This window comes from Lissotriton helveticus, chromosome 1_1 (genome assembly GCF_964261635.1).
Source record: "Lissotriton helveticus chromosome 1_1, aLisHel1.1, whole genome shotgun sequence".
In the NCBI taxonomy this organism is placed as follows: Eukaryota; Metazoa; Chordata; class Amphibia; order Caudata; family Salamandridae; genus Lissotriton; species Lissotriton helveticus.
Window position 1 is genome coordinate 383,949,698 of NC_136057.1, and position 16,226 is coordinate 383,965,923.

Genomic DNA, 16,226 nt, shown 5'->3' on the forward strand with positions numbered 1-16,226 from the left:
GGCCTTTGGTAATGGTAAGACATCTTTTTATAATTGTGCCTAACTCCACAAAATCAACTATAATGCACTCAAGGGATGCCTCTGGATCCAAACATTTATATATTGCAGCAAACCCTGCTTCTATGATTTTAAGCTGCAGCTTCTCGGAGTTACCCATACACCACTTAATACGGATACCATTCTGCCTACAGGGGGTTACATCTTCAATTATCAAGTGTTGAGTGTTAACTGGTAGCCCCCAGACAGAGATCGACAAGGTAATAGCATTATGATCACTACTTCCAAGGTCGGCAACAATGGGAACCGTATAAAAAGGGACAAAATGTGTAGAAACCAATAAATGATCGATAACAGAGGCCGAATTCGATCCGACAAAGGTTGGGACAGAGTTACTTATTTATTTATTTATTTTGAAAGTTTTATATAGCGCGGACAAGATCCTTGCGGATATCAGAGCGCTTTACACAGAAGGAGTACATGAGGGAGCATAGTCAGACAGGTAAATCAGATGAGCAAACAGTACATCGTCAGACAGGTAAATCAGAAGGAGCAAACAGTACAATCAAGTAAATCATGCATAGGGTGCAATATGGGCTAACGATCGGTGCATTAAAAACAAGTAGAAGTATAATACTGCAATAAAAGGCATACATTCGCTAGTTGATAATAGTCTAAAGAGGCCATTTCTTAGGGTGCTATATGAGCTAACGATCGGTGCATTATAGACAAGTAGAAGTATAATACTGCAGAAAAAGGCAGACACTCGTTAATTAATAATAGTCTAAAAAGGGCATTTCTTAGGATGCTATATGAGCTAACTATCGGTGCATTAAAAGCAATTAGAGGTATGATATTGCAAAAATGGCAGACATTCGCTAATTAATATTAGCCTAATGAGGCTTTCTTAGGGTGTGTTCAAGTAGTGAGAAAGACTAGTCCAGGATGGCCGACAAAGAGAGAGAGAGAGAGACCAGTCTAAGATGGCAGCCAAAATGTAGGGATTACAGAGTTTGGTTTCCCTTTCTACTCTGGGAATGTCGAGTTAGTCCATCTTCCATGTTGATTGAGGGGGAGAGCAGAGTTCAGCTTCTATGCTGCTAGATGGTGGCTTATCTCTGTTTTGCAGCTCCCTGACCGCGTTGGTATGTAGCTTCATGGTCATCTGGTGGGCGATTTATGGTTCCAGCTTTATGGCCCCAGCCAGATTAGCCAATGGAGAGTGAAAAAGCCCGCGAAAATACCAGTCACATAAAGATATCAGTATAGAAGTCCGGGCAAAGCGTAAAAAACCTGCAGGAGGGTTTAAGATGATGGGATTGCGAGTAGTTGCCCTTCGAGTCGCCCCTGAAGCTGTTCAAATAGTTTTGTGTGCTGTATTCCAGGCAGAGAGTGAAAAGACCTGCATGGGTATTTTGGTAAATAGCTCTGCATCTGCAGCCGGAGGGTGAATCATAAGGTCCATATTTAACATAAAAGAATTAAGAGAATCACCATAGGGTGAGTGAATAAAATGTGCCCTGTTTTCCCCGTTATCCCCATCATATCCGCAAATTCTGGTAAATGAATGGGGACAGGTACGAATATTAAAATCCCCTCCCCAGATGATATCGAAAGATTTATGAATGCCCTTACGAATATTACTCACGGCTAAACCCAACTCATCCACCACAGTAGTATTAGAAGCATCAAACAAATTGTTGTAGTGGTTAATCAACATAGTTACATGGCCCCTTACATGTTCCAGAATTAAAACTTGTGAATGGTGACCCACAGACTGGTGTAATTTCATACAAACAGGAAGATTCACTGAAAGTAGAATTACTAGCCCCCCTTTGGCCCTGCCCATATTGGACCTTTGTGCCGGGTTGTTATATGACACAAATCCATCGAGATTGATATCAGTGGTTACCCAAGTCTCTTGTAGACATAAAACATCAAAATCAGAAAGGATTTCGCTCCAGCCCAAGGACGACATTTGCCGACTCCACCCTGCAATATTCCAGCTGGCAAATTTAAAACCAGGGAAACAGGGGGATGGTTCAATGGTCTCGGTTACATTGGAGATTGGGGGCTTGTTGGCAACTGAGGGAACTATCGTAGCAGGAAAATGGGCAGGGACGGGTGAATGAGCTCCATGAGAGTGTATGTGCACCAGTGTAGAGATGGAAGGGGTTACGGCTACTAGACATTGGCCCATATCTGCAACTACATTATTATCGATGGTTTCTATTCCCTGGGAAGGTGAGTACACCGGGACAGCGGTAGGAGGCATTACAGATGGGGGAATGAAAGAAGAGCTGGTACCCGATGTTACAACTAGACCATTACCACTAATGAGGGGGGTGGGAACTAGGGCTGGAGGCAGTCAATTAACACCCTCCAGCCCGTTAAGACAGTTGAATCGGTTATAATCACAGAAGGGGGTCTCCGGGGGCAGAAAAACCGGTCTTGCTTCATACCCACGAAATTTACCCCTCCGCTCAACCCTCGTCCAATTACCTAGGACTTGGTCATGGTGCATATGGGTAGGGGGGAAGAAGAAAGACACTGGCAATGTTTCCTTCAGGAAAGCTCTGAAAACACACCTGTATGTGAAGTCATGCTGATCTGCCCTGAGTCTGCGCTAGTAAGTTTCAGTCATAAGCGCTACGAGGCCTCCGGGTAGATAGCGCTATACAAGTGTAATTTAATAATAATAATAATGTCTGAATGGTGGAATCGAGAGATCTATTAAGCCCGGCACATATGTGTAGAACTGTCCTAGGGTCTCGAAAGCTCACCGTAATACAATCCCCAGTTATAGATTTTCTGGTTTTACACAGCCAAGGTACCATTCTCACCATGATAATTTCATTATTAAAATGGGCCGGGAGGGGTCTATTCCAATTCAGCCATTTAATGACTTTACTTTTAAGTGAGTGAAAGTTCTCACCTTCGCCCACCTCAAGAGGGGGGACCCCAGCCATAACTACCATGAAGCGATTGGCCTCAGGGGGCAGGCCGGGTCTACGTGGTCTAAGGGCAGGCTTTTCAGGGGGTGGGGGAGCTATATAGTCATTGTATCTAGCCCCATTGGAAGCGGTCGTAGGGTGAACTGGACCTACTGGTTGCAAAGGTGGAATAATAGGTTTACTATTGTGTATCGGGGCAGGGTTGACCATAAGAGGTTGCGTAGGGGGTGTAGTAGTAATCACTAAGGGAGGTCCTAGGTTAGTTGCAAGGGTTTGAGAGTTAGGAAGAGGATTAGAGGGAGAATTAGACTCAGAGAGTCTACCTAGGATAATAGCCGAGGTTTTCATACTACTTATGGCAGTCTCCAAGTTGGTGAGTCGAACCTCCACTTTCTTTATGCTCTCACTGATGGGCAGGAGCAATGACCTAAGTAAAAATTCCAGGTTCCCTAACGAAGTAACGGGGGGTAATGCATTCGGTTGTATATCCCCCGGAACATTGTCATGGTCTGTGATGTTGGTGCCCCTGACAGATGGAACTTCAGGCACCTCCACTATTGCCCTATCAGGGAAGGGAGGGGGCTTTGAAGCTTTCCCGAAATCGGAGTGGTGGATTTTGGTTTTACCCAGACCTCCCTTCAACTTCCTTCTTCTCTTATTTGGGGGTGGGCCATGCATCTCTACCACTACTACTTGCTTCGCCTTCGTTTTCCTTAGCTTTACTGCAGTAGGGATCTGGGTGGTTAGATCAACAGCCGTACAACTGAGACTGGGGAGGGGGGGGCACTTGAGTCCTGGTCGGGAGGCAAACAGGCGTTGGGAATACAATCCCGCAATAAAAGAGGGACGCCATCCTGAGATAATAAGTCCTCACTAATGTTTGATGAGCCTCCCTCCTGGGCGACAAGATGAAGAATGGTGTCGGTAAGGGGCCTATTTTTCATGGTCTCAATAGAGCGACGACGCTCAGCCCTACGCTCAGCCAGGGAGGTTTCCTTATCCCCATCACCCAGTGCCCTAGAGAAATAATTGTCCAAAGTCCCATTTCTGGCTCCCACCACCTTCCCAGTGATTCCCTCCACAGCCGGCGATGTCATGTCCATCGCCTGTGTCAAGGACCACAGATCCAGTACAAAGCAGGCAAAAGAGAGTAGGCCCAGCCCAGCCTACACTGGCCTACGAGGGCCTCAGAGGGCCCGCCCTTTGCCCGGGCTTAGCCCCGAGCTTTGTCCCGAGCGCGTCCCGCTTCGCAGAAAGCCCAGACTACTTTTATAACCCTCAGTAGTTAAGGGGGCGTGGCCGCTGCGGGAAGAGGCTGCAGCTGGTTCGATCGCCTCTCAGTCCCGCAGTGGAATGGGGGTGGTCAGCGGCTCACCGGCAAGCAGGCACGGCGCCTGCAAGGTCCACACTGCCCCAGCAGCAACACAGCAAGGGTCCAACTTCCCCAAGGTCCAAACAGGAGGTCAGCAACAAGTGAGTAGCACCCGCGCAGCGGGTGCTACGAAAGGTTATACTTTCCGATGTCAAGGGGGCGTGGCCGCTGCGGGAAGATTTTTGGTTAACCAAATATTAAAGTCTGCTCAGCGTACCAATAACCATTTATGTAAACAATGGGGAGGGTACCCCTAATCTGTAATCAAAATCCCCAGTGGGATATAATCCACCTCGATAAGCGGTGGATCAAGGGACTAAGTCGAATGCGGGCCGCAGGTCTACAAAGGCCGCATAAAGCTTGCCTCCCCCAAGCAAGACCTCTTTCCAATACAGGAGCATAACCCTGAATGCTTGGTCTAGTGTGCTGATATGGGGCCGAAAGCCTGCCTGTAGTGGAGTTAATATCTCAGAGTCAGCCATCCAGCCCTGAATATGTCCCAGAAGTAAACGGGCCACAATCTTTTGTATCGCATCGATAAGGCTGATTGGCTGATAATTGGCCGGGGCAGATCGATCGCCCTTCTTATATATAGGCAAAATCTCAGCCCCTAGCCAGGAATCGGGAACCGTTGCTCCACTTGCAAGGGCATTTGCCAGCATGGTCAGGTAAGGAACCCAGACAACTTGTACATGTTTAATAAGGTCCGCTGGTATACAGTCAGGCCCAGGAGCTTTGCTAATTGGGATGCTAATTAAAACAGCTTCCACTTCACTAGAGGTAAAAATCAGTGGATCGTCCTGCAAAGACGGCGGAATTACAACAATTGACCTGAGCCTAAGTTTAAATTGATTTTCGAAATAAGAAACCCACTGCTGCGGTTCCACGAAGGATGAGGGAACATTAACCGTGGAATGGTTACCCCATTTCAGAAGATGCCAAAACTGTGTCATATTGCGCCCGTTGCAAGTCAGGAGAAGCCCCCTCCAACGGTCCTCATCCCAGCTTCTCTTAGCATACAGTTGGGCAGTTTTGTATAAAGCCCTACAGTTGCGAATGGCAGCTGGTATTCTGGATTTATTAGCTATAAGCAAAGCTCGTTGTGCCTGCCTACAGCCTTTATCATACCATGTACTAGAACTCAGGTCTTTGCTTTTGGAGTTCTGTGGAATACTTTTGACAAAGAAGGTTTTGAGCTCAGAAAATTAAAACATTATGTATACCGGTGATGTTATCATTTAGCTCCTCCTGGGACTTAAAGTTTTTAAGATTGTCCACAGTACAAATTAGCAAGTGCCTAATAGAAGACAATAAGTCCTCATTCAGAAGGATTTTTGGCCATCACACTCTGCGTTCATCATTGGCTAATAAGACTTTGCCCTGAACTACAGGGACTTCAGCCATGGGAGAGTCAATAAAACTGGAGTCAGTCAAGGACAAAACTAAAGGGTTATGATCACTCTCTAATCTAAATGTTACCATCATATCCTCTATAGTTGACCACAACCCCAAGTTAACCAAGATATAATCTATACGTGACTTCGATCTGCCATTATCAAAGGTCATTGCCCCTAGCCTGTCAGACTTGGTTCTACCATTGGCCGCCCGCAAACCCTTGGCTAAGCACAGCCCATTCATGTACATGGCCGCTTGCGTCCATTTTTTAACTGGAGGAAGCTCGAACTGTGGGATCCCCCACGTAGAATCTTCAACCTCAGAGAGCTTCCCATCGTCCCTACCAAGGGGCTCGAAACAGGTATTAAATTCCCCCATCACGATCCTGTTATCAGTATTCTATAAGGAGCTGAGAAAATCCTCTAATAGGTGAATAGTATGCGGACATCTCCCCCCAGCAATCCCCCTTGAATATACATTGATAATTATTATATTAAGGCCCTTTGTGGAATTAATCTTAATTGCCAAGATATCAATACAATTAATCGGGATCTCTGTCACGTTAACACGCCTCACATTGGCGTACCCAAATTGACAGTCCACCCACCGGTCTACCCCTAGTACCCTTTGTTGCTGGTTTAGAGTAATTTAAATAGCCTAGGCGGTATAAGGGGGCCAGAGCCCATGTTTCCTGGAAGGACCAATTATCAAAATCTTCAATAAATTTGGATCAATCGGGTAGGTCCAATTTAGCTTCCAGGCCTGCTATGTTCCAGGAAAAAACCTTTGTTATGAATTTAGCATTTATCGGGGGAGGACGGGGCTAACAGACCCCCCCCCAAACAACTTCCACTAGAGTTTAAAACAACACTTGCCATAACAGTGTTATTATTAATAGGGTGAGTAGATGGAGATAGGAGAACCTCATTAGACGTTGATCTTAAGCTACATCCTACGTCCCCTATGGTTTGTGGCAGACTCCCCGTAGAGACGTACATAGTCACAGCCTTACCATCTTGGGAGGATGGAAGACTGATCACAGTCACCTTTGGCTTACCTATTGTTAATGTCAAAGTTTTTTTTGTACAAAAGCTGAATGCAAGATGGAGCGCCACCATGAAAAAGGGTTATCACGGTGCTCACCTTTTCTACCTTTGATCATCCTACTTTATCCCAAGGGTCTGTCTGGAAAGCATACATTACAGCTTTCACCAAAACTTACTTTTAGAGAATGTGCATGCCTGATGTAACATAGATACCAGACCAAAATAGCATTCTGGGAGCTGGGCAAACCTTCAATACCTTAGGTATGGAAAATGTGCCCCAACAAGCTTGGAATTGTAAGACTGCATTAAGTGATTGGCAGTGAACTGCTGCCTAACTGTCAAGGACAGTTAATATAAACTGGAACCCCACTCCAGCAATTAGAAGAGCTACATTAACACAGACCTGTGTGAATGCTTCCGTAGTGCTTCCAGGACTACGGTTGGTGCTGTTCATTTCTGTATTCTGATGTCCCAATATCACTGTACTGGCCAGCTGCTGCTGATGCTGCTAACCGTACCTGTACGGAAGACTCAGCCTGCACAGGGAGTCCAGAGAGCTGGACAGAAAAGACCAAGAATCTCTCACAATTCCTCATGAGAAACCAGAGGACCTCCCTGGATCAAATAAGTACAGTTGAGCTGAGAAGTGACCCTGGCAAAAACACTTTCTTTCTCTGCAGACATTTTGCTTGATTCAGCCTTTGTGGGACTCCTTCCCATCAAGACCTTTTCAGGTAACCACTTTTCTCCATGTAGAGCTGAACTGAACACATCCCATCACCACCCTTGGTGACCTAGGTACAAGAGATATGCCCCAAGCGACACCTCAAGGGCCACTGAATCTGTCTTCCTGTGCAGTGATTTAGCACACAGCTGGCTACTGACTGACGTCTGAGCTCAAATAAGGTTCTCCACAGTCTTTATATGGTCTCAGAGTTGCACACTCTAATTTTCCTTGAGAGCCAGGCAAATACTTATCCTCTTGACTCCCATATGTAGATTCATTGACACAGTGCTCTTAACATTTTTATATCACAATATATCCAACTAAAAAAGGTCCCAGCCAACCCTAACAATAAGCCCGGAAAAATAGTTTGCCCTGGAAGATATGTAATTATTGTGAATATTGCCTTGATTTAATTGTGTGAAAATGTTATTTTTCCCTGGATGTTGCCCTTTTTGAATTATAGCTTGTTTGTACTTTCCCATAACCTCACGGTCAGTAAGTGATTTAAGAGCAGCATGTTAGCAACAACCATTTTTGGCCAAGGGATTGCAGTACTCATTGCTCTCAATGACTTATAAACAGCATGATGTGAGTGAGCAGCTGATCATAAACAGTACATTTTTAGTGCAATACAAAGTTTCATTGTGACATTTTGCTGCTTCATTGAATGACGTATTTTCTCTATTTGGGATTCACATGTATAAGGGATCGTGCACTCTCAGTATTACAGTCTTGCATGGAATCGTATTCAATTTGTAGCGTGCATAAAGGGTTTCACTCACTGATCATTGAGTGTAAACTAATAGTGATGAAAAGCAGCGTTCTCTAATTGGGGTTCATCCCCTTTAGCACTGCCAATGTCCCTATCACAGGAGTATATACTCTTCATTGATGTAAATCAAACATTCATCAAGCTTCAGTTACAGTATTTTATTTTATAATGGTAATATTCAATGTTCCTCATTCCACCTAATTTAAAGTCATGCTACTTCATGTCAAGTTTATCAACAATAGAAGTGTTGTTTCATATCATCCCATCCCAATGCATTTCAGGCCGATGTAGCCCTTCGTCAGGGGATACCAACTACGACTTTCCGCTCGGCAAAACGCTGCTTTTTATCACTATGTTCTACAGGCATTATTAAAGTATTTTTCTATTTTTTTTAAAACAGCTCTTGCATGACATCCATGTCTGATCGGGTGTTATGCTGGTTTAAGGGTCTGATTTAGATATCAGCGGACAGGTTACTCCATCACAATGGGGATGCATTTCCCATCCACTGAAATCTTATTAAGGGATTTATATTTCGGCGGATGGGATATCCGTCCTCGTTTTGATGGAGTAATCTGTCCGCCGCTATCTAAATCTGGCCCTAAGTCTCAAACCTTATGCTGCTTTTTTTAAAAAATGTATAAAGTGCAACTGTTATCCCTCAAGTATTCTGATGCTTAGTGGAATGTAGAGTAAATGAAAGGTCAAAATATTAGACAATATCTTTGTAATAAATGAAATGGAGGATCTTAAGGCTTTCCTGAAACAAAGGTGATTGGTAAAATGGTGAAGTTGGAGTTGAAGCAAGTTGTTTGAAACTAGCAATTTCTAGACTAATGAATGCTTTTGCTATTTTTTGTGGTCAACTAAAACTGGCCTTGTGGATAACCTAAAAAGAATATTTTTACTCTAGAGTTTTCCATCTGACTTGTTAATTTCTACTTCTGCAGGGGACTTTCTTGTTTTCATTGATCAAGTATACACCCCTAAAGTACAACAACTCGTATGTGTACCCTTCCTGGGGATATGCCATTGGATGGTTGATGGCGCTCTCCTCCATGATATGTATTCCTGTGTACGCCATCTACATTCTGCTGAAAACCAAGGGCACGCTATCACAGGTGAGAGATGGAAGGGGGTGTCAAATGACTCTCAACAAATGTCTTCCCCAGTTTGATAAAACCATTCTGGCCAGGTCACAAATCTCTCTCTCAGCAGGGGAAACAACTACTGTCAATTTTTCTGTCCGTTTGTAACAGCGCTAAGTGCCCCATTGTGACTACTCAGGATTAAGGTGGACAAATACTGGAGGCAGGGTGACATTTCTGATTCTGGCCGGTATCCTCAAACTTAAATACAGCCTTTTCAAATTATTATAAAGAAGACGTCCTGACATTGGCGGCCGGGACCAGAAGTTGCCGGCCGCACAGAAGCCGCAGTTCCTTGGTACCCTGAGTGGCGTCTGCCTCCGTATCGGGGCTGGGCGGTAAGAGACGCTTTCATCCTCCCCCCTCCCTCCTTTGACAGCGATCGCTTCACGCCTGCCAGTTCCCTTCGACAGTCCAAGACAGTGGGGAGGGGCATAACATCTACGGGGCACCGCCGTAGCCCGCCACGGTGCGGCACTGAGATTGGGGGTTTGGCGGGCATGGAAGCAGACAAGAGGTGCGGAGTATGCGCCAGGTGGGGGGGGGGGCCGCCTCACTATTCGTAGGGAACAACAGCGTGGAGCGGAGGCAGCTGCGAAGAGAGACCTTCAGTCTTTTGAGCCGCCATCTTGGGGATCATATCCATGCTCTGCCTGTGATTTGCAATACTGGGATGGCGCTGGTGCAGGTGGGGAAGGGCAGCTGCGGGAGGCATGAGGAGCCGCATCCCTGAACAGTGCAATTGGGTGCAGTCAAGCCTGTAAATCTCCCCAATACAGATAAGTGGCTGACGGATACTCTGGTTGCGCTCTGTCCTGTGGGCGCTGGACAGTTTTCTTGGCTATAGTGGGACCCATAGTAACTGAAGCAGATCGACTGGAGGTGATAGGGGGCGGACTTTCCTGGCGTGACTCCTGGACACCCATGGAGTCGTGGTGTGCTGTTGACTGGAAACCCGATCCGGATTTGGCCTGTGTGGTGTGCGACTTAGGTTCTTGTGGGCATAGAGATCACGAACGGACACCCCTGTGTCAGCGACATGTGAGAGCAGTGGGACCAGGCCCAAAATGGCGACTAAACCAGAAAGTGACAAGACTCAGTCTAGGGCCCCTAAAGGTACGTGGCAGATACAGTCCAACAGACTAGACCGATACATGCTGCCTAGGGGGTCGCAGACAGACTCTCGGCAAGCGCCTGCGGGAGTGTCAGACTCTGCTGGTCAAAGTATGGAATTGACCCTGGCAATACTGGATGGCGGCCATTGATGGGGTCAGAGCATCCCTGGGGAACAAAATGGAGTTGCTGGATCATAATTTGGACATAGACCCAATTGAGGTGAACCTTATTCGAGCTGATCTCACTAAGGTCAATGAAAAAGTCAAGTTGCTGTATATAAAGACGGCTAGTTTGACGGAGGAAGTGACACAGCTCCAGCAGGAAGTAAGGGACTTGAAATCTTTCTGCGCAACAGCCGAACGGAAGTGGACGACTACGAAGGGAGGTCCAGACGCAACAACGTCTGCATCTTGGGAGTGCCTAAAAAAGCAGAAGGCCCAGCCCCTGATCTGTTCGTAGAGGAACTTAACCTACAACATCTCAAGCCCAAAGGACTTGACAAATTCTTCACTATCGAACGGCGCATAGGTCCCCCAGTGAGAGACCAAGGCCCGGTGCACCCCCGCGGCCGAAGATAGCACGGATTTTAAATTTTAGAGACAGAGATGCCATCCTGCAGGTGGCCTGGGCGGCGCTCCCACTGCGCTATGAAAATGACAACCTTTCATTTGTTCCCGACTTCACGCAGCTGGTGCAGAGACAACGCAGAAACTTTCTCGCTTCAAAGAAGAAACTTAGAGACAAAGGACTTAAATATGCTATGATGTTCCCGGCGAGACTCTGAGTGGAAGTGGAGGGTAGAGCATGGTTCTTCGATACACCGGAGGTGGCATATGACTGGCTAGATAGTTGTCCCCCTGGTGGCACTGGAGCAAGAGACAGCGGAGAAGAACGAGCGATGCAGGAACAAGATTGACAGTCGGCCGAATAGAAGGACAGACGAGGGTCAGGTACAGGGGTTGGGAGCCCCACGAGCAGACATAAGCCTTGCGACCTTCAGGAACTAATTTTCTTTTCATGTAACTTGGACTTGGGGGCGGGGGACGGAGTGCCGGCCTTCCTCCTCCTTACTACTTTTAGTTCTTAGATAGTGTTTGTGTGTAGGGGAACAGGCACTCTGCTAATTTGGTAATGGGCAAACATTGCGAGCAGGGTTGCACGGAGGAGGGGAGTTGGGTGGGGTGTATATTGTTTTTTAATTTTGGATTTGTATTGTTTACAGTGTTCCTTGTTTCGACTGCTTCAAACGATATTGCAGAGCAGGTGATATATTCACACAGAAATTGTGATGAGTGATGGACGGGGATTGGGGATCAGCGTATTGAGTTGGAATGTGAATGGTCTGGGAGACAAATAGATAGCTGGCGATCTCACAACCCAGGAAGAACGCAATACATGCACGTATCCTGTGCACACCAAAGTTTGTTGAGAATATATTATTTGCTGGTCCCTGCTGCCCAGGCCCATCCTCTACGGGAGGTGCGTCACCGGGGTCGGGGCATCTCAGATCACTCCCCTGTGTGACTCAAGATGGAATTTGATCACGTAAGCGCAGGTAGGGTCACCCCCATTAACCCATGGTACGTGAAAGACCCAAGCACAAGTGCCACAGATAGGTACTTCCAAGAAAACCAGGGTACGGTTGGGTCAGCGCAGACTTTGTGGGAGGCATATAAAGCTTTTATTCGGGGGGAGGCCCTCTCCTTGATTGCAGGGAGAAAGAGGGAATGACAAGCTGAGCTTAAAAGAGCAGAAGAGGACGTGTTGAAATCGGAAAAAGAGGTGGCCCGAGCGGTAACCCCTGAGGGCCCTCACCTTTTGAGGCTGCGGCAGGGTTAATTCAATGGCATTGCCAGGGACAGAGCTACGGCACAGAGTAGAGAGATTCAGAGTAGGTTATATGAGCACGGCAATAAAGCAGGAAAGTTGATAGCTTGGTTGGATAAAAGGGAGTGGGTGTTGAGATTAGTGCCCAAAGTGCAAGGGAAAGACTCCAGAGCTATTACGGACCTGAAGGCTATAGCAGATGCATTTGCAGATCACTATCGTGAGGTATATAGCATGTCGGGCAGATTCACCGAAACGGAAAACGGGGAGATGATTAGAGATATTAAGCTACCCACGTTATCGGGTGACAATTGTGACTATTTGGAATCCCCGCTAATGGACGATTAGGTTGCCCAGGCCATCAGCGGTGTACGATCAGGAAAAGCTTCGGGACCTCACAGGATCCCTATTGAGCTCTACATATTGAGCTTGAATATGCTTGCCCCGCACCTCCGTTCCATATTTGGAGAAAGTAAGGAGAAGGGGCAGCTCCAATATGACCAAGGGGTAGCCAATGTCGTGGTCATCCACAAGGAAGGTAAACCCAGAACCAGTTGCACAGCTTACAGGCCCATATCGTTGCTTAATTTGGAGCCCAAAGTCCTTGCGAAATTGCTAGCGTCGTGGTTGGCGAAAGTCATCACCACTCTGATACACCCAGATCAATCGGGCTTTATGCCCCACCGCAATACGGCCCTTAATTTGCGTTGCTTGCATGGGCTGCTGCAGAGGACCCCCACGATAATGGACTCGGCAGCCCTGGTATCCTTAGACGCCACCATGGCATTTGACATGGTTGAGTGGCCGTAACTGTTTACGGTATTAGTCAAACTGGGCTTCAGTCTGGAATTTACGGTCTGGATACGCCTCTTGTACTCCGATCCAATGGCCCGGGTGGTGGTAAATAATCACAAATGCCCTGATGTTCGCCTGAGCAGGGGCACCCAACAGTTTTGTCTCCTATCTCCGCTTCTTTTTGCTTTGGCCCTGGTGCTGCTAGTGGCATGGGTCAGACAGGACCGGTCAATACGTGGAACGAGGTGGTCTTTGGATTGGCAAGATAAGATCTCCCTGTACACAGACGGCATTCAGCTCTATCTCACTAATCCGAGAGGATCGTTGATGTGCCTCCTGGACGTACTGGCAATCTTTGGCAGATACTCTAGCTTTGCGATAAATTGGTCTAAATCGGTGCTGCATGTTCTCTGAGGTGACATGTCGGCTATTCCAAGGGCCTGCCCGATTCAAATTGCCCGTGAAGGTTTTAGATACCTCAATATCTACATAAAATTGGATTCAAAACTCCGTTATGCTAACAATTTTAACCGTCCCTTATTGAGACTTAGGAGTGATGTCGCTCACTGGTAATCCCTCCCGCTCTCCTTGCTGGGTAGAGCAGTGCTTTTTTGAAATTATGGCTCTGCCTCGGTTCTTGTATGTGCTTCATAACGTGATGGATCCAGGCCCAGCCTCTTATTTTAGAGAAATCGAGGGTCTCCAGAGACAGCTCCTCTGGGATGGTAAACCCCGTATAGCGTTTTCAAAATTAACCCTAAATTGGTATGATGGAGGAATTGGGTTGCCTGACCTTAAAAAATATTACTGGGCGTCCCAGCTTGCAGATATCAATCACAGGGTGTACAGTCAGCCAAATGATCTGGTATTTGCCATGGATAGGTGGCAGCTTCCTGGGGGAGAATATACCAGAGCGCTATATGCTGGGCCCGTAGGTTTCCTTTGACTGGACCCACGGCGCACGTAGTTCAGATTTGGCACACAGTCAATAGGCACCTAAAGTGGGAAAACAAGCTTACACTGGCCACCCCGCTCTGGAACTCGGAGAAATTAGGAAGCCTCTGGAAATACAAAGGTTTTGACAAGTGGGACCTTATTGGGATCTCGTGAATACATCTTATCTGGGGAGGGGGTACGGTTCTCCCGTTTGAAACACTTAAGCCTCAGTTCAGTCTGAATGACAGTGAGTACTTCTGTTACCTAAAAGTTCGACGCGCGCTACTTTCTCACATCCCCAGAGACACGTAACTGCCGGACACCTCTCCCCTAGAAGATAGGGTGCTTGACGAACCATCTCTTTGATATATTGGAAATTAATAAATAATATGGAAGATCCATTACTAAATCTCAAACAACTTTGGAACGAGGGTGGCCAGGAAATAGATGACGAAGAATGGCAAGACGCGGTTTCATCCCGCGGTTAGTTGCAATCCAGGCCAGGCTGCATTTAGTGCAGCTTAAAATACTGCATAGGAAGTATGTCATGGGTCCTCACCTTGTTAAAATGTGTTATTTAGAGAGTGGTGAGTATAGAAGGGGCTGTGGAGAACTGGGGACGTTTAGCCATATCTTGTGGCTCTGCCAACACGTGCAATCATATTAGAGGGAGGTCCACCACACGATGCGGGTGGTTTTAGGGATTTAATTGCAGCTAGTGGCTCGTAGATGCATATTAAATGTCTGGGAACCCACGGACCTCAACACCAACACAACGCAGTGGGCAACGTGGCATTTATGGTAGCGAAGCGTAACATCGCTCAACTGTGGAGGGGCTAGTCAAACGCCTCAGATTGGGAAGTGGATGGAAGACCTGGACTGGTGTATGTTGACGGAAAAGTCTGTATACGTCGCCCGGGGTGCCCGGGAAAATGGAATAAGGTATGGGAGGCTTGGAACCAACATAGGGGTGATATCTGTACCCCGCCGGACCGACTGAGGGAGATAGATGCGCTTGAGTCCCTGTGATCCACCTATTACAACAATTGTGCATTATTTTGAAATGTATAAAATGTTATTGAGGAATGATGGAGACACCTGCTTGTAACCATTTGATGTGTTTTGGTCGAACTGTTTAATAAAAAAAGAAATATAAAAAAAAAAGTAAACTAATTTCCGCTGAAGGTTTCTACTGAGACTGTCTTCATTTTGCTCAGTCCTCTATATACCTAATGGTTTCTCAGCGTCTTCATTTTCTGTGTAGGATGCTTTGATGGAGGCAGGTTAGAGGCAGCACGTAAATGTCTTAAGCACGTCTGTGCTTTGCTGACTGACAGGGACGTTCTCAATTTTAAAGAGTCAGACAATGATGAAGGATCCAGCCAGAGACTAAATAAAGGAACCAACATTTTCAGCACCTCAAGAGGTTTATGGGTGATTTGCTGTGCTTTATAAATGTTTGATTGATTAAAGTACAGTTTATTTTAGTCCATCTGTGACTGCTACATCTACACAATCTGGAAAGCTCAACTTTGAGCATTTCATCATTGTCACAGTATAGGCCTAATTCAGAGCCGGTGGTGATCAAGGATCTGTTTGCAATGCAGATATTCAATGCAGATCTTTTATAAGAACTCTGCACTCTGATGTTTATGATCTTGTTATTTATAATTCCTTTTTGATATCTTTAATAAATGAAGTTTTGGAATACAATTACTGTTTGGGAATAGATTGAATATATCATTTCCCTATGTATTGAGTGGTGGTGCACCTGGGCTCTTGTTATAAAATTGTGGAGTTCCTTCGGGAACAACCTTTTGACAGTGGGGGTGATACAGTGTGCACACATTTCCTCATGAGGATAGAAGAGGATAGAAATATGGAGGGATAGCAACTTAGGTGCTGTCTACCAGAAGGGATCCACTGTCAGGTTCTTTGCTTTAGCATTTGTTATTACCAGCCTTGGCACACTCAGTGCACTTTACTAGGGACTTCTTGGTGACATAAATATGCCAAGCATGGATAACCAATCATAATACCAATTTACACAGGGAGCACTTGCACTTTGACACTGAACAGCAGTGGCAAAGTGCCCAAAGCATCTCAACCAGCAAAAACGAAATCCAGCACAGCATCAAAAA

The 16,226-nt window shown here is 46.3% G+C and overlaps 1 protein-coding gene across 1 annotated transcript in view; it reads left to right on the forward strand.

Annotated features, from left to right (window-relative positions):
- LOC144809499 (sodium- and chloride-dependent betaine transporter-like) overlaps positions 1–16,226 on the forward strand; it is an 887,191-nt gene that overhangs the window by 864,399 nt on the left and 6,566 nt on the right. Inside the window, exon 14 of the mRNA XM_078673718.1 lies at positions 9,214–9,384. Coding sequence (XP_078529844.1) covers positions 9,214–9,384 — 171 coding nt within the window. The remainder of the gene's footprint in view (positions 1–9,213; positions 9,385–16,226) is intronic.